The 25,599-nt window shown below is 46.9% G+C and overlaps 2 protein-coding genes across 2 annotated transcripts; both read left to right on the plus strand.

Annotated features, from left to right (window-relative positions):
- The first annotated feature begins 7,986 nt into the window (after positions 1–7,986).
- On the plus strand, positions 7,987–10,489 carry LOC125759019 (cuticle protein 14-like). Its single transcript, XM_049417024.1, has 3 exons — positions 7,987–8,130; positions 9,181–9,282; positions 9,651–10,489. The coding sequence occupies exons 1-3, from the start codon at positions 8,125–8,127 to the stop codon at positions 10,200–10,202; spliced, it is 660 nt and encodes a 219-aa protein (XP_049272981.1). The 5' UTR covers positions 7,987–8,124; the 3' UTR covers positions 10,203–10,489.
- A 3,674-nt stretch (positions 10,490–14,163) lies between these two features.
- Positions 14,164–21,366, plus strand: LOC119397499 (cuticle protein 14-like). Its single transcript, XM_037664924.2, has 3 exons — positions 14,164–14,169; positions 19,449–19,556; positions 20,835–21,366. The coding sequence occupies exons 1-3, from the start codon at positions 14,164–14,166 to the stop codon at positions 21,336–21,338; spliced, it is 618 nt and encodes a 205-aa protein (XP_037520852.1). The 3' UTR covers positions 21,339–21,366.
- The last annotated feature ends 4,233 nt before the right edge of the window (positions 21,367–25,599 follow it).

Genomic DNA, 25,599 nt, shown 5'->3' on the forward strand with positions numbered 1-25,599 from the left:
GTGCGACACGCTTTGCGGTCGCTGGCGACAGCGGAATACAAACTGGGACATGACGCGTCCACTGCGGACCATTAATCGGCCGCATTTTTCAGCTGAGTGAGAAAGTGTGCTACATCTCTGCCTTTTCTATTCTGCAGTATTCCTTGCAGTTCATAGATTCACATTGAGTGAATGGCGTTTTTTTTTTAAATATAGCGCCGCGCCTGCCACATGCAAACAAAGACAATGCGCGCTCTAACGGGCTGTGTCTCGCGCAACGAGAAATTCTTTGAAGAAGACGTTGTCTATGTCTTGCGTATGCACTGGTCTATAAAACAGGCTGCTTGTAAGTGTAGTATATGGATGGATGGAAACAACTTTAATGCATACGTTCTGGCTCTCCGCTTAAACTGGTACTGGCATTACTGAACATACCACATAAAAAAACTTTAGCCTGAAGGGTATGTCCTGTTAATAGCTAGTATATACTGACAATATATACTGACACCGCGGCGGAAGGGTTCCGCCGCAATGGGCAACTGCCTTGCGCAGCCCCAGTCTTAAAACCAAATTTGGGCCGTCCAGCAAGCCCGCGAGGTGGCGGTGAGGTAAGGTCTCGACGTCCCCACGTGGGAGACCTAAGGCCCGGTCGGCGAAAGCTCTGCAGCAGTGGCGTAGTCATGGGGTGGCACACTGGGCCCGTGATCGCCCCCACCCCCTCGGAATTTTTTTTACCGTGGCATACAGAGCACAAAATGACACTCGACCACATCAAAATGACACTCGACCAAACAATTTCTGCCTAAGCCCCTGCTCTGCAGGACTACCAATAAAGTTGTTACCGAAACACTGGCAGTTGTTTTCAGTCTAACGCATTTTGCGTATGAGTATATTGACCAGCTAGCGCCATAATTACCTCAAACTCTTCTTATTCGGAACTTCTCCATAAAAAATTTCAAACAGACATGGGGCGCTGGGTACACAAAAGTCATTTGTGTAACTCAGAGGCACAGAATCTCTGTTATATCATGAAAGTGCCCTTTGAACAAGGACTCTTATAAAGCACCAGAAAGCGAAAGGCAGTGTGTAACAAGGCGTCGAATGACAATGGGTCGTATACGCGTGTGTCAAACGAGGTTCCGAAGAACGAAGCATCGGCGACGACGAAACGATCCAGGAAGCACAAAGAAGTCCCGGGCTCCCGAACACCTCACGGGCAGGATAAATTGACCCGCTGGCAACCATTATGCGTGACGCTCATCAATCAGCCTTCACGGTCACGTCGCCGGGCCGTGCCGACGTTTCCCGACCCCACGCCAGGCTTTCCGGTCCTGACGACCCGAGCCAAGGGGCCGCTGTGCCAGTTATCGCCGCTTGCGCGTGCGCCTTCGAACGTGACCGAGGCGTGAAGTGCGGTGTGCCGCATTTGCCGTTGCGATCTGCAGGGTGGTGCGGCGGGAAAGTGGCTGTGCCCATGTACACGATGTATGGGTGTCGTTGCACAGGTTCCCGCTTCGTCATTCGAGGTTTAGATACAGTATTCTGCTTGTGCCCCAAGATTCACTATAAATTTGCATCTGTCTTCAGGGTACGCTGTGGCCAGTTTAACTTGGGCTGGAGATAATCAGAAAACGAAGCGACAGTAAAGATCACCAAATTAACGTGAGACAAGAAGACCACATGGCTCAGGTGTGTTCTGTGGTCTTCTTGTCTTGTCTCACGTTAATTTCACGTTCACTTCCTTCATCATGAATTACCAACACGCCCGACAGCCTATCTTTCTAAGAAATTAGAGTGTACAAGGTACCCAATATATGGGTCATACAACGTTCCTGTTGTTGCTGAAGCTGCTTAACACACTGGGTTTAAGAGCAGTGTGCTTCTAAGGATAGATTCAGTTTCGTCGTGAGGTATGAAGTGGCAGTTACCACTACTGCGAACGGAACAAAAAATCGCCTATAGGACGCCGTCAGAAACGAAGCAGTTGAATGCCTGCACTCTTAGAGGCCTCCACGGTCAGCTCGCGAGGTCACGCTTCTCTTATTACTTCACATGGTTTTTTTTTCTTTGTTTTTGTTTTTTCTTTATTGTAGATTGACTTTGAAGAGTAAAGAAAATGATACTATCGCGGAAATCCGACCCTGTTACTTTTCGAACCGAAGTTTGAAATGTAAAGTGGCTTTTCAAACTTCTGAAGATCTTGCCAAGTTCGTAGTGAAAAATACATTGCTACGAATATTTTATTCTCGTAAGCTTTTTGTCCTTCATGGAATATACGGTAGTCAAAGTGGCCTGTTTCGAGTGGTGCAGGAGAGGTCGACTGACTCGTGCGAGGACGTGACGTGAAGATGCTCATCGCCCTTTAATCCCCTCACCCCTTTCCTACCTTATTTCCAACAGCGACTAAGAGTCGTCCTTTTATTTCAATAAAGGTACCATTCATTCATTCATTCATTCATTCATTCATTCATTCATTCATTCATTCATTCATTCATTCATTCATTCATTCATTCATTCATTCATTCATTCATTCTCGTAAAGTATTGTTTTGAATACAGTATCTGTGTTGAAGATGTGCGCGTATAGAGAAACTTTCACAGCCTTGTGTACGAATGCACGACTTCTCCCATGCGCGTTCAAGAATTGCGGTTTTAGCAGGAATCCAACGTTATATAACAGAGTTGTAGCTCTCCCTCGCAACTTCCATGGAAAGCGAGCGTAGTCTGGACGCCATGGCACGAATGAAAATCGACGCAAATAATATTAAGGTCCACTAGAGAAGTGAAATAGTGGAATGCGAGTGGCGGGTAATGGTTCAGGTTAATGAAAACGTAATTACTGAACTACATCGATGACTTTTAGGCAACGCACATATTTTATCCGGTACTCACCGATGCATAACTGGTATTTAAAGCTATGACGGACTCTCAGTCTGCGTATTTCATACATGCTGCGGGTGCTCACGCAGAGATCAAGATAATCTGCGTCCAGTGCAGCGTGGGCTAGAACCTGTTTCCTTAATGTACATCGCTGGTGGAGCAATAATAGCTCGGGCTTGCAGGGAGACGGCCTGTCAGAGGCCGAGAGTTTCGAATTCCAGTCTCAAGGTGACGAACGCGCGAACTTGATTGAGTGCCCCGTCGATTCAAGCGTCCTGTGGGTCGGCGTAGTCCACGTCTCCGTCACCTGTCCAAACATCGGCTCGCGCAATTTTAGAAATAGCCCCAAAGGTTGCCTTAGGTAACAGCTTTTCTATAGATCCTTGGGGCGATATTTCCGATAGGAGAAGAGAATCTCCTCACCTGCACGCAGACTTTGCAACAAAGGCGACTGGAATGTTGCATAACCATTTTGTTCACGAGATATAAGGTATTTTTCTTTCATAAAATGCCATCTATCTTTTTCATCTCTTTGTGCGACTCGCTCGACTATGTTCAAGAACTGAAGTTGTGTTTTTGTTGTGTAGAACGTACAACTGCGTATTATGAGAAATTCCGCAGTGGACGAGATTCCGAGTTCACTTTGACCGTTTGCGATTCGTTCAGATACTCCTAAATCTGTTTTCGCGTTTCGAGCCTATCGGTAGAGTGCGAGCGTGGGTGGGTTGGTACATGACACTTATGAAAAAACCAGAAGCCCTTGCTCTATCGGGAAAATTGGGGGCAAGCGAAGCTTGGCGCGTGTGTGCCTGGCGTGCTTTCTTTCTTTCTTTCTTTCTTTCTTTCTTTCTTTCTTTCTTTCTTTCTTTCTTTCTTTCTTTCTTTCTTTCTTTCTTTCTTTCTTTCTTTCTTTCTTTCTTTCTTTCTTTCTTTCTTTCTTTCTTTCTTTCTTTCTTTCTTTCTTTCTTTCTTTCTTTCTTTCTTTCTTTCGCATTGCGCAACGCTCCCTACTAACTGCTTCCTTCCTCCATACTGGGAATCGGGCCTTCATCCACGTGCTTAGCAGCGTCACACTCCAGTTGCTAAGGCAACAACGACGGTCGTGCGTTCATATCCAGGCGACAATGAAATGTGGAAACGTGAAATGACAAGTCACCTCGATAAAAGATTAGACTGCCATATCAGGAACGGCTGATCGCCTACAAGCCCGCGATCGAGAGAGCACCAATGATTGGAAAACGGCGCGTACAGACACGCATGTGACCGGCCCACCTTCGAGGGCCGCACTTCGCCGCGGTCTCCGGCGCCAGATTTTATTTATTATATATTTTTCGCAGTCACACCTACAGTATCAACGACAACTGCGAAGCAGTACAAGCTTCGCTTGTAAGAAAAACGTGTAACAACACATTCCACAGGACAACGGAGAACAAAGCAAAACGCTGACTTTAAACCATATGCAAGAATTTCTATTAAAGTCGGCGCTTCCTTCTGTTCCCTCCTTTGTCCCGTGTCTCGTGTTGCCTGTTTTTTTTTTTTAAAACAAGCGAACATATATGGATGTAACCTTCCTCAGCTAAGAAATTAACTCGCGACATTGGGCTGAACAGCACAGTTGCATAGTCACTTAGCGAGTGGCGATGCAACAAGAGCTTAACCTTCGCTTTCAGTTTCCTGCATTTGCAACCAGACATTGTTACGGAATGAGGTTGGCATCTTAATGTTTACGTGGCCTTTCCATGTCAAGAGTCCTGATAACAAGGCGCGCCCGAGGTGTTGGTGGACGAAGCCAGACAGCTGAAAGGCCTCTTACATGTGGACTCCCTCGCGAAACGACCTACGGAGGCCACGGCAGCGAAATATTGACCTCGCCGTGATGTAGCTGTCAAGGGCCTTTTATAGTGCGACCTTTACGTGGCCTTCAGGCGAAAAAAGAAAAAGAGGGCACCGTTTGTTACTGGATTTAAGCCATTTGCGTCATTTGACGCTCGTGAAAAGTAAGCCCACTGACCCATGACCTTGAACTGCCTCAAGTCATAGTCTACATCGCTGAAAAAACAACGATCGTCAGAAATGGAAACAATGCATGGTAACTCTAACGTGGTACATAAGCCGCGACAAGAGTTAATTGTCGGTCTCTTTGATGAGTAGAGCCGAAACGATCCTACATGAAGAGTAAATTTAACTTGTCTCCTTAAATTAGCAGAAGGAATTCGTGGCATGATGATAATACAAGTCACACAGTCCCTTGTCCGGAATAAGGTGTATTGCAAGCTTTCTACACCTTTGGAGTGCCTCCGGAATCAACCCACGTTTATGCTAGCGACGAAGTCATGCGATGACGTCATCACTTAATGATTTGTTGCATCATATCATGTTGACACCTACGCCAACGGTCACTTCTCGCGTTTGAGGCACCTAAGGCTTTCGGCTTAAAAATTGCGGAATCTACGCGGGTTTGCGCGCTTTAACATAAAATGAACGGACCCATCTTGGACATTTGCTTCAAACAGAGGAGGCGCTCATTTTCGATGTGTGTGGGGCTTGAGCCAGAAAATACGCATTGTAAAATGAACCCCAGAGATTTCAATGTGTGTAGAATAAGTGCGAGACACGACATCGCCTAACTAATCAACTAAATTTTGGTCTCCCAAGTGTAGGGCCGCATACGAGCTCACTCCATTTGGTTAACCTCTCTGCCTTTCCAGCTTCCTTATCTGTTACACACTGATTTAGTTTCGTCAGCATCTATTTATTCAGAATACCCTCAGGTCCATGTCATTATAGAGGGAAATGGGGAGAAAGATCGCATATAATCACCATAAGAGAGACAGAGAAACGAAGAGGAAAGGCAGGGAGGTTAACCAAGCTTTGGCTCGGTTGGCTACCCTACACTTGGGGTGGGGGAGAGGGGGAATAATAAAAAGGAAAGGGCAGAGAAGAAAGCAGAAGAGTAAGAAAGACATGGATGAACAGTTGGCTTGAAACTACACAACACAAACTCGCGCTATTAGTTCACAGGCACTCGTGAAGTCCGGTGGCCCTCAAGCAGCACAAGAGGGCTTTCGTGGCCTTGCGCATATGCGAGACCGTAGGCCAACGTCCCAGGATCTTCTTTTCTGTCAGTGGTCTTGAATCCAGGTGACGGAGCTTGGCTTCCATACTACGTCATTGAGCCTGGTATGATGGGCAGTGGCATAGAATGCGTTCAAGCGTCTCCTCGCAGGCGTATTTGTTGCATGCCGCTCTGATTGCCATTCCAATGAGACATGAATACGCACTCGTAAATGCCACGCCCAACCACATGCGACACAGCAAGGTTGCATCGCGTCATGTCAAGAACAAGTCACAGGAAATTGAACAATATAGCAAGTCTTCAGGGAAAAAAAGCATTAATTCGTAGAGCATGCGCAAGATACGTTCTGTTGTAGTAGGAGTGTGTAGGAAAGAAAGATGGAGGCCTGCAGCTGCACCGGTGATGCTGGTGGTGTGACATATGATTCAGTGCTTCTGAGACTTTCGTAATAAAGTCTTGTGAGCGTTTGTGAGGCACTGCTATCCACGATGTCTACGCATCATCACGCGCAAGCTTTGGTGATCTCACGCCGTGGACATAAAGGCAATTTCGCAGGTTACGTTTATGAATATTACTCAAAGCTATGTAGAAGAACGTACCAATTCTAGCGCACTTACCGCCTATTGTCGTCGCTTAGACACATCCTTTCTTGCCTCGGAAAATTAATCTTGTTATACCGTAGCATCACGATGACATTCATTTAGCGATGTTATAATAGGCGTGCGTTACACTTCTACATTTATCGCGTGCCACATACAAAAGACAACACGTTATGAATGTCAGACTGTGACAATAGTTCAAACTTTCGTAGTCGAGGATGGAAGCTGCAATATTCGTTGTGACCTTTCTATGCTGAACATATTTCTCGCATGCAGCCGGATTGAGAGTTTGGCGACGGGGTGACGGACAGGCCTGGGAACGGGAGAGAGAGCAGGCAGAAAAATGGTCGGCTTTCGGAAACCTGACCTGCATATTCACTGTCACGGAGCGGGTAGAAAAATGGAGCACGCGAACTTTCCTGCCCAACTTCGTCCGGTTGACACGTAGGAGTCGCATATACTGCCCAAAGCCGTGTGTGTCCACTACTCACTGTCGCGACTTCGCTCTTACTTTCTCCCACTGTCTAGCGTGCTCCTGCACCACGCCACGCAACGGCAGACATGAAAACGAGAAATTGAGTGAAGCGTTGAATAAAAGGAATGAAGTACACGCACGTATACTTGCCGAACTCAGCGGTCCTAGGGTGGTATCGCAGTGAATCGAGGTAGCAAGAGTGAAAAAAAATATACGTAAAAGGCCAACTAGCTCCGTTCGCGACGTCGAAGAATGCGCTGAAGAAACGGAGGCGACCAAAGCGGAGTGACTGCGGTCGCTGTGGATACCGGGCGGACAGCCCTGACGCGCTTTTTATTGTAATTTATAATTCCATTTTTCCCGTAGAATGCCAGGGCAGACCGACCGGAGGTGGCCCACGGAGCTGTAGAAAACTCGTTATTAGTTTAACCTGGACACCGATCAAGAAGGCGAAGAGCGGAAGGCGGGCGGCCTTTCGGGCGAACAACAACGGTGCTCTGAACGGCTTCCGATGACTTCTGGGGCTGTCCTTGGGGGCGGTCTCTCCGCTCGAGGAACACAAAGGAAGCCCAGCGCGGCGGCGAAATTCCGCCGCTGCCGCCTCTGTCATCAGCCATGCGGCTTGCTCGGCCCAGACACACGCACAGACAGACGCACCGGGGTCCTATTCTCCGTCATCTGCTGCTCTTGGCCCCGCGAACTGGATCGCACGCAGCGCGTGCAAGCTCGTGGCAGCGCGCCGGAATCACTCCTTTCCTCCGTAACGCCTGAGACTGGACGCGCGTACAAAGAAAGTGAACCGGTGTGTCAGCGTTGCGTTGGGGGGATTGGGTTGCGTGGATGGAGGGGAGGGGGGGAGGCAGAAGTGTTGGTGTAGCATGCAAGCCGCTCGCACAGCGGATCGTGTCACGTGGTACGGTACGGCTCCCATCGCAGGTCTTGACAGCTCGCCCGGACCTCTGCTTGTGAGGCATTGCGCGTTCACCACCCAGGATCGCCAGTATATAAGGGCGGCCGCAGGCCGGACAGAGACATCAGAACTCGCTCAGCCATCTCTGGAGTTGAGTCGCAGAAGTCCTGTGGAGTACGAGCACACACGCCACCGGCCCACCAGCTATGAAGGTGAGAACGTCGTGCAGGGGCGGGAGGCCCGGTACACCAGCGGCTTCTGAAACGGCTCACTGGTGAAGTCGGACTTGAGCTTAGTTCCTTTGATACTGCGACTTGGGGCCCCTGGAGACCCGCTGCTGAACGCTAACAGGGCTATATGAAAATCTGCAGTAGATTGAATGTTCATCTGTGTAATCTACTCCTCGCTTATATTCAGCAGCCTTAATTGTTGATGAAGGCATAAGTATGGTGATATCTACATAAGTGATAACTACATAAGTGATATCTACAACAGGTATTTGAGGGAATCAGTCTCTCAGCTGTGTTTATATCCCATAAGGATCAATATCGCTGAATTTATAACAGTCTCTGACAAGCTGTAAGCGTTTATTGTTGGAAGTCGATACTTGAACAAATTATCAACTGACCTATTGAGAGTTAAAATGAAAAGTTTAGCTGAAGGTGCACGTAGTAATTTAATTCACTATAGAGCTCACATTGTTAAACCGAGAGATATAGGAGAGAAACACATCGAAGTTAATTAGACGCGCACGTAAAGTTTCCTACACTGAATTAGGGCAAGATGTTATAGGAGAGAACCTAGAGAAAAAAAAAATGTTGCAAAGATGGCGAACTAGCTTAACGTTACCAAAAACAGCACAATAAGACTAATTTTCTCAGATTTTAACACCGAGTAGCTTTGCGAACTTGGCGAGGCGCTTAGTCTCGGTAGCCAAGCTTACACACTGCCATGTGCCCTTAATTAGCCTGAGATAACATTCAAACTTTCCAGAGGTGTGGACGTCTAGGTTCGATGTAGCTAATTAAGGTTGCTCGAGCTTTGTTAATTCAAAATCCAGACTAGAAGGACAGGCGATTTTCGTGTAGCAACAACAAAAGCCTATCCCCGCAATATCTCATACAACCGCACATAAGAAACGCATAAGTTAACTTAAGAAACTGTCAGTCTACCACATTGAAAGAAACCTAATGGAAACAACTTTATTGATTTATGTACAACTTTATTGAAAAGAAACCTAACCGTCTTGCCGTTTCCTTCAGGTCCTCATTGTTCTCGCCGTTGCCTGCGCCGCTGCCCACGCCGGTTTCATCGGTGGTGGCCATGGGGGCGGAGGAACTTCCAGCCAGCATCGTTCTCAGGATGTGAGAATCGTTCCGCATTTGCACGTTGTTGACGCTTCAGTGCGTCACCTTCTAGCTTATCTATGGACAAACAGAGCGTAGCGTAAGGCATTAGCACTTGGGAGCTTCGTATTCGTGCTCGAAAGTACAACAGCGCGAACACCTTTAAAATGTAACTCGACGGAAACATATACACTGATGTAAACTAAAAGGTAAAACTTCGCAGCGTGTGGATGCACTTCCCACGCTATTATGAGCCTCTTCATTGCTACACTTAACGCACAAAACTAAATAAGGTTAATGAGACTGCTAAGCGAGAGAGCATACAAGAGGGATAGTTAGGAACTTATTCCTTTTTTCTCCTCCTCATTCACCTACCATCCGAACAGATCTCCGGCGCCTACAGCTTCGGTTACAACGAAAACCACGCCACGGGCGGCACCTCTCGCTGGGAGTCCGGTGACGGCGTGGGCAACAAGAGGGGCTCGTACAGCCTGCGTGGCGCTGACGGCCGCTGGCGTACCGTCAAGTACGTCGCCGATGGCGCTGGATTCCGCGCTGCTGTGTCCACCAACGAGCCTGGCACCGCTCCATCCTCCCCCGCCTCCGCTGGCATCAACGCGCCGATCCTCCACGTTCCTGCCGGGCACCATGATGGCGGCTACGGAGGTTACGGAGGCTACGGCGGCGCCTACGGAGCCGGAGCGTACGGAGGTGGAGCGTATCTCGGAGGCGCTGCTTACGGAGCCGGAGCAGGCATCGGAGCCGGAGCGACTAAGGCGGCCCACGTCTTCGGTGCTGCTATTCCCGGAACTGGCTTCGGCGGCTTCGGAGGCTACGGTGGCTACGGAGGCTACGGCGGCTACGGAGGAGGCTATGGAGGTTACGGACACCACGGCCACGGCGGCCACGGCGGCCACGGCATCGTTAAGCATTATTAAGTTATGTAACAAAGACGAATGCTAGTTAATTGTGGCTTCAACTCGCCTTTAGTTAGTGTTATTTTTCTTATTGTTGGCACCGGTGCTTCGTCGCCATTGTCGCTCACTCCTCGATGGTCTCTCCTCGTACTATGGCCCCCTTTTGTGCAAAGACTCACGTTCCTAAGCGCATTTCCTTGTTTGGTGCTTCGATGCTGCTCAACTTCGCTCATTGTTTGCTTTCGTGTGTTCGCCAAATAGTGTGTGTCGTGCTTGTTTTGAATAAAAAATGTCTTGTCGCTGTCGAACTTGAAGCGTTGGACTGTTCTTGAAACACTGAAGCAGGTCGTCCGGTCAATCTGGGTCCTTTGCTTGTCATGGTTACGAAAGCAGCGAGGCGCTCATCGCGCTAAATAGAGTCATGTAGTGAGAGATCCCTTTAAGGGTATTATAAACAGCTAGGTTTTTATGCAATGCTTTTAACAAAACACGCCATAGCGTCACTAAATTACTAGTATTGCCCAAATACTATTAGGGTTCTCGATATACAACAGCGCTAGGAGTGCGTATCTTCAAAACGGTTCCTTAAGACACCGAACCTTGAACATCGAATAGCGGCATATTATACTAACAAAGAGGTCTTGATAGCAGCACACACTAAAGGCTTAGGTGTGGACTTGTTTTCCATGTGCCACAAACACCAATACTGTGCCTTATCGTTTGATGCCAAAATCATATCTCATATCAGGCTCATATCCTTACAATGAGATAACGCTTTTGCGAAAGAGGTGTTTCGGATTGCGAAATTCTTCGGCTTCTCGAAGGAGCTTAGTTCATGTAACCTTGCTTCAATTTTTTTTTTTTTGGTAATAGGTAAACTGACAGGAGCGTCACGGCCTCTTTTCAGTGTATATACGCACTTTGTCAAAAGAAAAAATATCTAGTAATGACAATGAGGTGAATAACATAACATAACGCAGGGTGAAACATTGTGCAATGTGACTTAGACTACAACCAACAATGCCGAATGACCCATAAGGGCACCGCACGTTAGTAATGATAGTCGTGGTGCGGTGGGGTTAGCAGACGTCGCCACCTATACCCTTAATTCCGCTTCTCGGTCACTGAAGTCAAACTATAAACCAGGTTGCGTCGGAAGATTGCAGCTCAGGAGCGTTTCTTCACCCTCCCTTGCATTTATTCAATGTAGATGTTATCATTTGTCCAGTAATGCTAAGAGTAGCGTTTCTCAGGACCCAATAAAGTTCTATGTCTGTCTGTCTAACTCATGCTTCAGGGCCCCAACACCAGTTTATACGCACTACCCCGTGCCATGCTTCGCACTTGTTCTGGGAAATATGGCAGGCTCTTTCTTAATGCAAGAGTGCCAGAAAATATGCGTTAAAGCTTATTCGAAAACCTTAAGTACTCCGAGTCTACTTTGCAAAAACCACAATTATCTATACCTTAAGTTAGTGTATTGAGTAAAGAAATGCTGAGTACGAATTTTAGTCATGTCACGTTCGTGTTTGTTGGTCGCTGCTGTGCATACATATATGCAACGAACCGAGGAATCTTTGCCTTATTGGTTGAATCGGTACATCAAGGGCCAAATATCATTTGGTCTTTCTCCCGGCTTAATCTTGTCAACCTGGTGGTTAATGACATTAGACATCAGTCTGTCATACCATATTATGTTAAACCCCGGGTGCGAGCGATAGAGTATCCTAATTCTGTACGTAAATAAGCCATGTTTTCAAGTTTCCGTGACCTGGAAATAAGCAGCGTAAAGAGGAGCGTTCCCAAAGCACCTAAAATGACGCGACTTCAAATGTTGCTTGTTTCTTCACACGCTTCGAGGCGTCGTTATAAAATATTGATAGGTAATCGGAGTTCTGAAGGCTGCTTTCGCCGAACTCCGATGAGAGCGAAGAGGGAACAGTGAATAATAGGTGGATCGTCCTGAATTCCAGTCGGAAAAAAAAAATTGGGGGACGCCTAAGCTTCGCCTTTAAGAGTTGAACGCGATAGCGATATTCTGTTCCTAGTGCGCAGTTCGAACACTACGAGTGTTTAACAGAATGCGCGCACTAAGGTGTGTGCCTTATGTAATGGGTAGCATGCTTTAAACCAGGAGCAATTATGCGCGAGAAACTTTTTCGAAGTTGCGATGCACCCACTACGTGGTCTTAAGGGAATACGCGCAGTAATGTGTGTGCCTTTTGTAATGGGTGGCTGTCTTTAAACCACCAAGTCGTTATGATATTGACCTGGTGTGAGGCCCGATGGCAATGTACGCTTGTACCACGCAATATTACTGCGATATTACATCTCGTACTGTGACACCTGTATACAGGACGCGTATTTTTGGTAAGCATGAAAGTTACTTTCAGTGCAGCTCCAAGCAGAGGCGTGGCTGTGTGGTAGAACACCTGCTTGCCACGCAGACGGCCTGGGTTCGATTCTCACTCGGGCCCAACATTTTTATTATTTATTTTATTTGCAGCTTTTTCCATTTTTCGCTCACGGACAAGATGATGATTTTTCGCTCACAACCAACGGCCCCGACGCCGACGGCGGAATTTCTGCGATACGAGCTCTTTAACGCTATCGCGTTAAAATGACGGGTGGTGCCTACTCCCTGCTCCATTTATCAGGCAAATGACGTACTGCCTTCATTAAAGCCCCCTTCGTGGTATGCAGCTAGGTATATCCAGACAAATGGCGTTAATGGGCGTGATGATCGGTCGAAGCGAAATCTCACGGACTGCTTAGGCGTCTGTAGAGCTTCCGTCAATCCGCATGGAAGTGTGAATAAACGTACAGTAGGTGCGAAACGTCCAAGACACGGAAAACATAAATTCTCTTTTGATCCCTGAATGTGCGCCTGGTGAAATCCTGAAGTGCATGAATATTTGATAAATTTAGGGAATCTTAAAGAATCCAGGAATGCGCTGATAAGCGCTCGCGTTAGTTCCACAGTTCGTGATATTCATGGAGATGAGTGTTTTCGGTCAATTGCGGCCATCGGTGCCGTCTCAACGGCGTCACCGGGGGTTAGGCTTCCTCGGGAAAGATCACGTTTCGGAATTCCCGCGTAGGTAGAACCTCTTCCCTGCAGGCTGTCACCAAGTATAGGGAAGCCTAAGACGTAATACGGAGATGTAAACCAGATCTTACACACAAGGGGCGCCTATGTAACGAACAAGATTGCGTGTTCATAAAAATGAGGAGCATCCCGAGGGCGAATACAGTGCTACTTACGCAGGCGACAGTACCAACTAAAAAGTGCATTAGGAAGCTTATGATTGCTCTTAGATGCCAGGCCGATGCTGATTTTTACGTACAATCTCCATACATTTGCTTCCTTATGTGCGTTACATTCAGCGGCTGGTGCTCTTTGGAGGAGGTGCTGCATGCGCATGTGCAGCATTAACATGTCGCTGCAATACGATACTCACGTAAGATCTTTAATTCATGCCATTGAGCATTCCTTGTACTAGCTATTGGTATAGCAGTCCCAGTTCGTGCAGTTATAGTTTAAGTTAAAAAAAATGTACCAGAGCCTCTCTTTGTAACGCACGTGGATATTACCAGATTGAAGAAAGTAACCCTTGTATATGTTGGGGACCAGAACAGTTCACGACAGCAAAGGCGCCAGGCAGAGCTATTCGGACCCAAGTGAGAGTGGTGGGTGTGAGATCAGTGCGGGGGAAACAGCGAGAGGAGGCAGGATTCAGGGGCTTTCCGTCCCGGTGCTCGTGTGTGGGTCACGCAATTAGAAGAAGAGCTGCGCCGTACAGCGTTGTCGACGAGCGACAGCGTCGATCGCGTCAACCGCGGGTCAGGTCAGGTCGGTGGCGCTTTCTCTCCCACGGCCGTATAAAAGGCGGCCGTCACACGCCTCCGAAATCCGAACACGCTGCGGGAACATCTCGTCTTCGGAAGCCGTCACTCTCTTCGTCAATCTCTGGATTACGCCATGAAGGTAAGTTCACCGGATGTGCGTATACGTAAGACAGTTGTAGCGGTGATAGTTGGCGGTGGCCCGCGTATCACGTGAAACTGTGCTTAAATGATTTTTTTTCTGGTATATAAATAAAAAACCTCAACGATATGAATTCATCTTTGCACAAGTAAGTTGCGCATTGTTGGTAGTACGTAGCGTACTTGTTTACCTCGAGAGAGAGAGACATAACTTTATTTTTGTCCTTGCTGGGGTCAAGGGAGGCGGGGGCCGGGAGACTAGCCCTACCGGAGCCCCCCTTCCTCAGGCGGCGGCCAGACCTTGGGTCTTGGCGGCGTCTTCGGCCAGCCGGACTGCCCAGAGTTGGTCATCCGAGTGATCTCTCCCTTTGAACGATACCTAAACGTCATACGCGTTGCCGTACATTATTCGTTTGAGTGGAATACAACTGAAACAGTTGTTGTGGTACATGGAACGTATCGGGCTCTACAAATTTCGCATAACTTTTTATCTGAGGTTAATGCTTCACGTCATTAGCTAGTGTTTGAGGTAGCTTCGTACAACTACGGGCAGAACAGCAGCTGCGTTGGAGTCATCCAGCACTTGTGCTAAGCGAAGGGTGGCCAAACAGTACTAGAACCTGCAGAAACGTGAGCCTTCAGACTCACATAGGCACGATGTTTGCATAACAAACTATAAAGAGCATAGTTTCTAAGCTTCTTTGTGCACTGAAGGCTCTTTGTTCACTTTGTGCATAACGTGTACCTAAAGCGTCTTGAACTCTGCAGTCGTCGGCATTGTGCCGCCCTAGTCCTGAATGAAACACTCGGACTCCTTCTCGATAGCGTGACATCATATAATATAGCAGCTGAGCCGCTTTGGAGGGTAGAGTTTCTTTACAGCATGCCACGACGTGTGGTATGCCACCTTTTGATTGGATGGGCCTTATCTATGTGTGCAGAAAAGAAGAATTTTTTTACATTGTTCGATTAAGATTGTTGCATTTAAGATAGAAAATTAGAGGGATGTTGCCGTAAGAAGCTAGTGGCTTTAGAGTAAAATATTTTTATTTAGGTCCACATTTCTTGAACAAAACTTCTGGAATATTGCAGAACTCAAACTGTAGAAGCACGCCATCTTACTGGTCTGTAAAGGGCACCTAAATTTACGTAATCTAAAAACTGTTCCGCATAGCTTTTCAAATGTAGATATTGTGTCAAATGCGGTCGACATATTGGCAATAAATGTTTTAGTGGGGAGCTAGAAATCTGTAAACTTGTTTCTTTTTTTTTTATTGCGACATATACTTTCCCTTAAGGCGTGTATATATGTATTAGATGTGGGCCGTAAGACCGGTGTTGTGTACGAAGTGAAGCAGTGCCACAAACATGTTACCTTCGAGTCGTCAATCTATTACTTGCCAAGTCGTCCAGGGGCTATGGCTTTCCACAACTAACCGTCCGTTAAAGGAGTGGTGACACAAAAATTCGGACACAATTGGACTGTTGAATCACACTAATGGATGCAAATAGGTGCCATCTGTACAGTATCAGCCACAAATACAGCCTAAAAGTATTTTAATTGAGTTTTGAAGTTCGTGAATGTTCTGAATCGGAAATAGAAGCAAAAGACGGTGAGGTCATCGAGCGGATACCACGTACGTCACGAGTTCTGGCCGGGTTACCGGAGGCGTGTACGAGACGGACAACGCTGGTAGCGACACCTGATGATGCATAGCCTAACCAGAGACCTACAGTATAACATCGCAGCGACTTACCCGCTTACTGATTCTGTGTAAAGCATTAGCAGTGAGATAATTAGCAACTCACAGTATTCTCATTGCTTTTTTTCCGACAAGAACAACAACGCGACGAAAAAAATAGAAAAAAATATTGTAGTTGGACAAAACGCCACAAGATGTCGCTACGGGCACCACAGTTTCTGCTACTACTGCAGCCGTCAACAGCTCCGGTAACCAGGTACCCGCGAACGTTAGGAAGTCTACAGACGAACTAAAGCTCTCTGCTGCCGGGATCATATTGCGTAGTGGACAGATAACTGCTTCGGCCCTCCGACGTGCGTACGTGGGATTGGTATGCCTTGAGAATGCGGCGTTGCCCGATATAAATAAGAGTCAGTAAAGCGTACATCACGTCACTTGCATGTTACGCGCAAACACTGTTACAGAGCGCCAATGAATTGTGATTTCACTGCTTCCTTCGTCACATCTCGTCCTGCTACTATACGAATGATCGGAGCGAAAATGTTTCAGCACGTCTAATGCTGCGGCTACTCCCAAGCCTGGCGGTAAACGTCCTCAGTTGGACGACGACGACAAGAACAAAATCGCAGCTACCGGCGAGATTCGCAAAATAAATCGAGCTTTTCTTACTGATTTTTACACTCCTTCCAGCTCTTTCGTCCGCCACCGCACTAGATAAGCAACGTAGTTTGACGATCGAGGAAACAAGCACTCGCAACGCTCAACACCTGCTCAACACAGCAGACGAAACAGCAGCGCTGAGAACATGGCAGAAGCTGGCCAGTGACGTCACTGGCTCTCGCGGTCACCTGATCGAGTAGGCCGGCTACGTCACGGGGCCACCGAGTGCTCTTCGAAATCAAAACCACCTCTGGTCATAACATGCGAGCATATAATTAAACATTCGTCTCGCGCTGGGGCAAATGAGTTTCGTTGCCGCTATTGTCGAGTCAGTAGACATTGATTAAGAGCAAAAACAGAGGTTCACAAATTTTCTGTCACCGCTCCTTTAATGGTTCCATTCAGCAATCGAGGCGGCTTCCTTTTGATGCGCGTGAATGGTACGGGAGGAATAAGGAACACAAGTAAAGATCTCCGTGTACATGCGCATGTGTTTCTTCGTTCTCCGTTGTCTTAGCACTTCTTTGTCAGGTGTCAGTGTTTAAGAACCCCACGCAATTGTTACATAAGGCGGTCTGTTAGGGGCTGGTCGGAATACCTCCGTTTGACGCGTTTCTTGCGCTTCGGAGAAATAGAAAAAAAAACAAAAAAAAACAAAAGGAGGCACAGAAAGACCAAAGAACATCTTTCTTAAAGGGACTGTCTACCGTCCTTCATCGCTTTTCTGTTTTGTACCGCAATAGAAAGCGTACCGTCTGAAGTGTCCAACCTTGCTGCGGTTTCTCTGGAAAGTGAGTAGAAATTTTTTAAACAGAATTTTTATATCTGCGTTCGGTCTTCTTCCATTGGCGTGAAACGTGCCCACAACGCTGGTTGGTGGACACGATGACGATTGTAGTGCCGGTAAAAATTAAAACCGAAAGCACGTGATTTCTGTAGGATTACTTTATTTTCGCTGAACACTATTCTAATGAATGTAACAGTCGTTTTCAGCGCGCTAGCGGTTAAATGAAGCCATATTATACGATTATAGAACACTTGTTTTGCTGTAATGCGTTTATTTTAGCACTGCTGCCGCAATCCAAGCCAAGTCGATTCATCAAAAAGAGACAATAAATGCGCGCCCTCACAGCGCAGCACATGTGAGACGTCCTAACAACAATACAGCGGCACGGTACGACCAGGGAGTTGAAGCAGACGAAATCGAAGACGGCGCCGCAAGCAGCGCCACCCGGCGCCTTTTTGGATGCGAAAAAAAAAGCAAAAAATTACTCCCTGACGCAACCGAAAGGTGCCTCAAGTGCGTAAAATGCAATTTCAAGCTATACATGTTTGTTTTTAAGCAAAATGAGTCTACCTGCGAGAATTTCTAGTCCTACCACTAGATTGAACCACATCGCCGTTGGGTGACGCTAGCGGTCGTTCTTTCACGATTTTCAACATCAAATTAAAAATATAATTCCCTTTTTATGGGGCAAAAGCATGCTCGTTGCTGCCGATGTGACGATCTTCTCATTTTCACCACAATCAGAAAATTTTTTCCGAGCGGTAGACAGTCCCTTTAATATTTTTCTGTCCTTCTGCGTCTTCGTGTTCGTTAAAGGGACATTAAAGGCAAATATTAAGTCGACGTTGATTGTTGACATAGCGATCCAGAAAACTCGTAGTGCTACTTTTATACCAATGAGGTGCTTATTTTGAAATAAAATCACGTTTTAATGGTCCGCATCGCGTTAGCGCACTTCAAATCACCCGCCTGAAATCAGACTTTCATACGTCACTGCTGCCGTGCCCAACGTTGCCCGCCTTTACTGCGCTGCTGCCGACGCTAGCAGCAGCAGAGCTAAAGTAGCGGGACCCACAGCTGCAACAACGGCCATTGAAGCCATCGAAGCTTGCCGCCATCGCCGCAATGGATGTGGGTGGAGAACTTGACAACGAGACACTGGCTCGCGACGCTGGGCTCCAATTCAGCGACTTGAGCCCCGATGAACGCGGTATGCTGCTGAGGGCTCGTAGTGTCGGCGTTGTTGCATGCGGCATTTTGCCGAACTTTCTGTCAGAGCAGCTTTCACGAGCGCGCAAAACAAACGCGGCAGTACGCGATCCCGAAACTACCACCGAGACGCGACCGCGTGAGCGAAGCAGGGCGCCGGGCGAAGCGCAGTTCGGCGAAAACGGAACCTTTGAACCACGCGCGCCGTTCCCCATGGCAACGCCACAGAGGTTCTTTTTTCTCTGAATCAAACGGAAACGAACAAACAGCATTTTATTACGTCTTTTGATGCACGGAAGGTTTTTTTTTTATTGCTGCTAGTTTTATTACTAGAGATTAATTGTAGGCAGACTCTCATACGTCATCGGGATCACTTCGAAAACGTCCCACTCGTGGCGCTCATCGTGTGATACATTTAGCTCAATTTCTCGGTAAGTAAGGCACTGCTGTTGATAATATTGCCGTTTTAGAAGTTGTCATACATTGAGCTTTCACTCTGACATAAATTGTTATTTGCCTTTAGTGTCCCTTTAAGCGCTGCAAGTGCATCACGCGTGGTCGAAATTCACGCAAAGTCATCGGCTGTATGACGTTTACTATTGCCCCGATGTTGTTTTGGGACGCCAAGCCGAACGATTAATTAAGAACACATAACTTTCGAGCGTCAGTTTTTCAACTGAGGTCTATTGGCGATAAAATAACCAGGTGTCATACTCATCTTTTTGAAATCTCTTAATTCTTATTTCACTTAAGTAAAAGTATTCTCAAAGAACTACTTGGTGATCAGCCGTGGTATGCTTGAACGTCATAACTATCTCAACGTCTTACCTCAACTCATTCAGGCAAAGCCAATTTATAAGGAAGTACACGAGAAATAACTAATAGTGCTGTGTGTCCTATTTTTGCTTTTTTTCTGAGCAGGAGTACATCGTTTTACCCGTTCTACTGGCTGTGGCTCGGGCTGGATACGTTGCGCCAGTGACTGGCTACATTGAGACGGAGTCTTCTACAAGCCATCATTCCCAAGATGTAAGGTCACCGCTCGAATACCCATACACATGCTTATCTTGTGCAGACGGGCACTGTGTTAATCAGAGATTGATGAAACATAAGCGGTCGTTAGATGTAAGCTCACCATACAATCTATCTTTACGTTTTACACAATGTAAACGCACACCAAAATTCGATGACTGCGCAATTCTGCACAGGCGCAGGAATGAAGAAACGCATCTAATGGTTAAGGCCTGGCGTATAGATAGTAGTGAAAGCGCATGCGTGAGCCAGCCGTCGATTAACATGCATAAAGAAGAAATTGGATGTCTGAACAGTTATCTCTCACGTAGACCTCCACGTGTGCTGGATAAACAGATGGCGCTTCATGCCTGCGCAAGCGCAGTATTTTTTTTTTGTCTACTTTCTTTTCTGCCACTGTGAGCCTTTTCAGTTACTAGTCTGCGTTTTTTTTTTTGTGTGTGTGCATGCCTGCCTTTATTTATCATGTACGACCGCCGTGGCTCAACAGTATCAGAAAAGCGGATTTCAGGTTTTATGGCTCAAATGAATGCCACAAGAATATAAATTGTACAGTAAGACACTGGAAGCTTCTATCGACGCACGTTAACCTGTCCTCTGCAAGTAAAAGAGTAGCGTTTAATATCACTATAGGCTAAAGAAACCATACGCCACCCACTCCTGCCCGGAGATGCTTCTCCAAGAAAATAATTTTGCTAGCAACCACATCTAGATTTCGTTTCTATAAGTGGCCTTCGAACAGCCTTCATCGCATCTACGTGCTGTTTTCTACGTGGACATTAGTTCTGAACTAGTGATTGAATGCTATTTGGGTATATGCAAGGATGGTTTCCATGCTCCGCTCAGCGCGTATGCCTACCAGTCGAGAAATGTTTTTAACGCTCATACCCTTGAGAAGCTTCGGAACACGTTCGCATTAACGTGCAAGACACAAAGCCTAACTGCCTTTGTTCACGTAACAAGATCGAATAATACATACAGAATATTAAATCTGTGCGAAAGACAGTCAAGAGCATGTAAAAGCCCACTTGAGTACTTTTATTCACTCTTAACAAAAGCTTACGGGACGCTAATGTCATTACGAGTTCGCAGTTAAAGTACAATCAGGTTTCAAGCTGAGCTTCAAATTTTATTGCAGAAACGGCTGACTGTCGAACAGCTGTCGGCCAATCAGTTTTTGCGAGTCGGCAGTCTATGGTACATTCCCTCCCCCGGCGACGCGTTCACTGCTCGCTGTGCGACCAATGGTGCGTGACGCCCTACCTTTACCCTCAGGTGGCCGGCAACTACAACTTCGGCTACAAGGAACGTCACCCCGGCGGTGCCACTTTCCGCCAGGAGACCGGCAACCCTTGGGGTCACAAGGTCGGCTCGTACGGAATCGCCGACGCCGACGGACGGGTCCGCCTCGTCAAGTACGTCGCCGACACCAACGGATTTCGCGTCTACATTTCGACCAACGAACCGGGAACGGCAGCTTCCAGTCCTGCCGGAGCCGGCATCAACGCTCCCGTGGCACTGCCCACGGCACCCGCTGTGGAGCCATTGCTTCTCGAGCCCTCGACAGCCGTGGGAGTCGTCGCTAAAGCCATTCCTGCGGTGACCGCGGCCCACGTCTACGGACCGCCCATAGTAGGACCCGTACTCAAGCCAGCCGCGCCCGTAGCTGCGGCGCTGGGTGGTCTCAGGCCAGCCTACGCGAAGAAGTCGTACGTAGCGGCTGCGGTGCAGCCTGGTCTCGAAGTTGAGTACGATGCCCGGGACGACAGGCACTGGTAAAGCACATTATTTTGTCATAAGTCAGAGTACTGCTTACAGCTCAAGCATCACTCAGTGTCCTACGTCTAGCATGTACCACGCGCATAACGGGGGAATGGAAAAGCCGCCTAAAGTCGTTCCTCGTCTGGAAAACGTCAAGTATACAAGTGTGCTTTTTGTGTATGTTAAGGCAGATAAAATTAAGCATAGCACTCGTGAATGCGACATCGTTGTTACACTGTTCGTACACTGCACTACTCGGAGCACATTTCTGGCGTATATTAAGGACGGTGTTCAAAATCCATTTCGCGGAGTGTGATGCCCAAGCTGAAGCGAAGATTCAGTTCCAAGTAAGCGTGATACCAGCATCACAACATCCCAGAGAGCCGTCAACAAATGTGTTCAGCTTGGCCTTCAAAAAAAAGAAAATAAAAAAAAGCGTTAGGTATGTGTTGCAATACCGCTCTATGTACATAGTTGTCACTTCGGATCTAGCGAACTTCAATACGCTATAGAGTAGACTCAAGCTCAAGGGGCCCCTTACCAGTTTTGGGGAATGAACGAAACAATCGCGGCGCGTAGATAGTTTCTCAAAATATTACACAGCTTCCCGGCGCAAAAACTACGGAAATTTAAGACAGACGGCCACGCGCCCTGCCTTTAGAGGTAGACGCACTTGGAGAGGCAGAAAGAGTCCGCGTTAATAGGTGCATGTATACGTAACAAGCGCTCCTCGGAACGCCGCCGATTCGGTTCCTGAATTTGGGTCTTCATTCAATATTTCTATATTGCTTCGCGGCAGGTACACTCATTGCTGGCGCTGTCAAGATATATAGATAGAGAACTAAAATTCGCGCAACAGGGGCGTAGCCAGAATTTTTTTTCGGGGGGGGGGGGGGTTCAACCATACTTCATGTATGTTCGTGCGTGCGTTTGTAAGTGTGCGTGTATATATGCGCAAGCAAAACTGAAAAATTTCGGGGGGGGGGGTTTGAACCCCCCAACCCCCCCCTTGGCTACGCCCCTGTCGCGCAAGTTCCACACCGCGTGAACTGTACAAACTACGGAGCAGAGGTGAAGATTCGCCTGCTTTTGTTGACGCTTGGCTTCTGTTTGAGTCGAAGCTGCGGACTCGCCCTGTCTTTGTTGGTGCTCGGCTTGCGTCCGAGTCGTCCGTAGCTGAGGGTTACCTCGCATTGGCTGGCTTTTCGCCACCGCCTTCTCTCCTCCGTAGATATGCATCTGACTCCCGGCGCTGGCGTTTCAATATTGCTTCGCTGGCTCGGAATTAACCTTACGGCGACGCTGGCGTTCCAAACGTGCAGCGTGCTCGGAGTCCATGGCGGGGAAAGAAACCTCAACGTGTGATGCAGTGGCGCCCTCTCTTGACCTATTTTGATACTGATTGCTATCCAGACGGCATCTTACAACTTCTAATGCGTATAAAAATTTACAATACGACCTGGTGAGGGGACCTTTCAGAACAAATTACGTGTCTGTAGTTCCTAATATGTTCTTAATTTCGAAGCTTGTTACGCTTTTCATTATTTTATGGACATTAAGGAGTCTACACACTTAACAATATTATTAACAAATATGGGGGACATGTTTCAGCCGTTGTGAATGAGTATATAAGACTCGGCCTGGAGTGACTCCAAGTTTAGTGCTTGTCTCATGCGCATAATCTTTAATAACTTGGATATCCATGGATAAATGCTTCCACAGATGTTTTAAATCGTGAGTTCGATTCTTGTCCCCTATATTTGCGAGCTTTGCATCTTTGAAAAGTACTTTGGCTGGGGCAGTGCGAACACATTGGCCCGCACACCTGGTGCAATTGATGCACGAACTCGCTCGAGTAGAATAAATTTCACTTTACCGTGCCTTAATTGTTCAGCTATTGACGTACATTCCTGTAACCAACTTTCAATTCGGCTTCTCAGTTAGGGCAAGAATATACACCTACGAAGTTCCTTGCTTTCTAATCGGTATCATATTAGTTTCGTTTGCATCGTTAGCATATTTCGTGATGGCAAATCTGATAGTTAATTTAAAAAACGCCCATAGAGTCAGCAGATTACAAAATTGAATCAGGCACTAACATTTCGAAAGCTTACACTCGAAAACTTTGAAAATTTAATGCTTGCGCAGTTATGACAGACGAAATGGCTTAGGTCTTATCCGTGTTATTGTTATTATCGAATGTACACCCTTGCAATTCTTTAATAGTATTACGCGAGCGTCGACCCCAGGAAACTGTAGATTTTAATATTTGCGAGAAACAACGAGATCAGCCGTACGACGACAAGCGTCACACCGGCTTCTGAACACATTATCGCACACCTAAGGCTGATAGTGTGTATTCATTTTTAAGCAAGCAGCGTAGCAGACTGCGTTCGCACGCAGACGTTCTCTCTGCGCTTGCGCATCATGTAAAAAATGTCGTTACTTGTAGCCTATATCAGGCGCTACAATGCCCAGGGGTCTATGCTCACGCGTTATCATTAAAAAAATTGCAATGGTGTACCATCGCAGTCGCTAAAGCAGTTCCCATCACCGAAGATACTATCGGAAAACCGAGTAGTAAACATAAACATGGCTTTCGTGTTAAAGTGCTGTCGCTAAAAAGTTTCTGAATACAACCTCTACCGCACTTTCAAAAGACGAGCTGCTCGTAGCAGGAGACAGAGCGAAGCATGGGTAACATTGGAAATAAATTTGCGGAAGTAATTCCCTCAATAGGACATCTATGTCGAGTAATGTTGAAGGAAATGGTAACGGTATCGGTTTTCTTCGCAATTTCAAAAGCGCTGATGCGTCTGCCCAGAACGCGTGGCCGCTAGCCCATTTATTTTTGTAGAATTGTCTGCCAGTTCATGAGTTACAGAAGAAGGTTATGCGGCTCAATGTAAGATAACTTTGAGAAAAAAAGAAAAAAAAACATAAGAAAGGGAAAATAGACAACCACCCATTCAAATCCGTATGGATTTCCTTGTGGCTTTGTGCTACAAATGGATGGTTGTCTATTTTCCCTTTCTTAACCCTTCCGCCACCTTGCGAGATTCCGCAAAACTGATCTGCAAAAAAAAAAAAAAAAAAAAAAAACATAACAATGGTTACGGTGCTCGGCTGCTGACGCGAAGGTCGAGGGTTCGATCCCGGCCGCGGCGGTTGCACGGGCCTCTACCATTTTGTCAAATGGTAGAGGCCCGTGTACTGTGCGATGTCAGTGCACGTTAAAGAAGAACAGATGGTCGAAATTTCCGGAGCCCTCCAATACGGCGTCTTTCATATCATATAGTGGTTTTGTGAGGTAAACCTCCAGATACTGTTAGAAAGAAAACACATAAACAACACAAGTTTTTTTTTTTCTTTCGTTACGGAGCTTCACAAAGGCACACGCGTATGTTGGTATCGTAGTCATTTATCTGTAGAGCCACCATATTAAAGAAAATTGTCTTAGCATCGTCGTCTTCTCTGGACGATTGCGTCGGGGTTTCCTCAGCATTTTGCTATGAAGCTCTTAAGGAAAGCCTATTTTCGTGTAGCAGCATTGCATCTTCAAGGTTGGGAAGTATAGCTAACAGTTGCGAAACTAGCTGTGTCCCTCTGTCGTTGCAGTGCTGAGTTAGGAATGAGACGAAGGCAATCGTTACACATTCTGCTTCGCTTTCGGGAACTGGGCTCTAGGTTTCTATGTAAGCTTTGGTGGCTGGATATCGCTCTGCTATGGGGAACTTGCTTATTGCTCAGCGTTTGTTAAATGTTTTGAGGCCGCACCGCGCGTACTTGGTGCAGTATACACACGAGCGATTTTTATAGAAGTACTGTACTAGGGACCAAACCCATGAGGTTGGGTTAAAGAGTATTGCTCACTTTTTGTGAGCTACGATTGTCCTGGAAAGATACAAGGGTAATAAAACGTGGCCTAACTTGGCACTCATGTTGTCGCGTCGAAACTTTTGACAACTCCAGCGCCTACATAAATGTGTACGTCGCAACCTTGTGCTTACCAGGAACTCAACAACTGCAAATCAGGTGTTTAACCTGCTGTGACGTTTGCAGTACAGCTAACCACTTTTATCTACTGACCTGAAACGTTGTTTCGGGTGCAACTGTAGTGCCAAGCCACGGTGATTATTTGTTTTTATATAGTGTTATTCCCGTTTTGTGTCTGTGTCTATAGTATTGTAATAGCAGGTTATACAGAAGTGCAGTCTTTTTTCTGCTTCAGCTAATCAACAATAGCTGGTGAAAGGTGCACAAACCAGTCTGATATTGA

This window comes from Rhipicephalus sanguineus, chromosome 6 (genome assembly GCF_013339695.2).
Source record: "Rhipicephalus sanguineus isolate Rsan-2018 chromosome 6, BIME_Rsan_1.4, whole genome shotgun sequence".
Taxonomy (NCBI): Eukaryota; Metazoa; Arthropoda; class Arachnida; order Ixodida; family Ixodidae; genus Rhipicephalus; species Rhipicephalus sanguineus.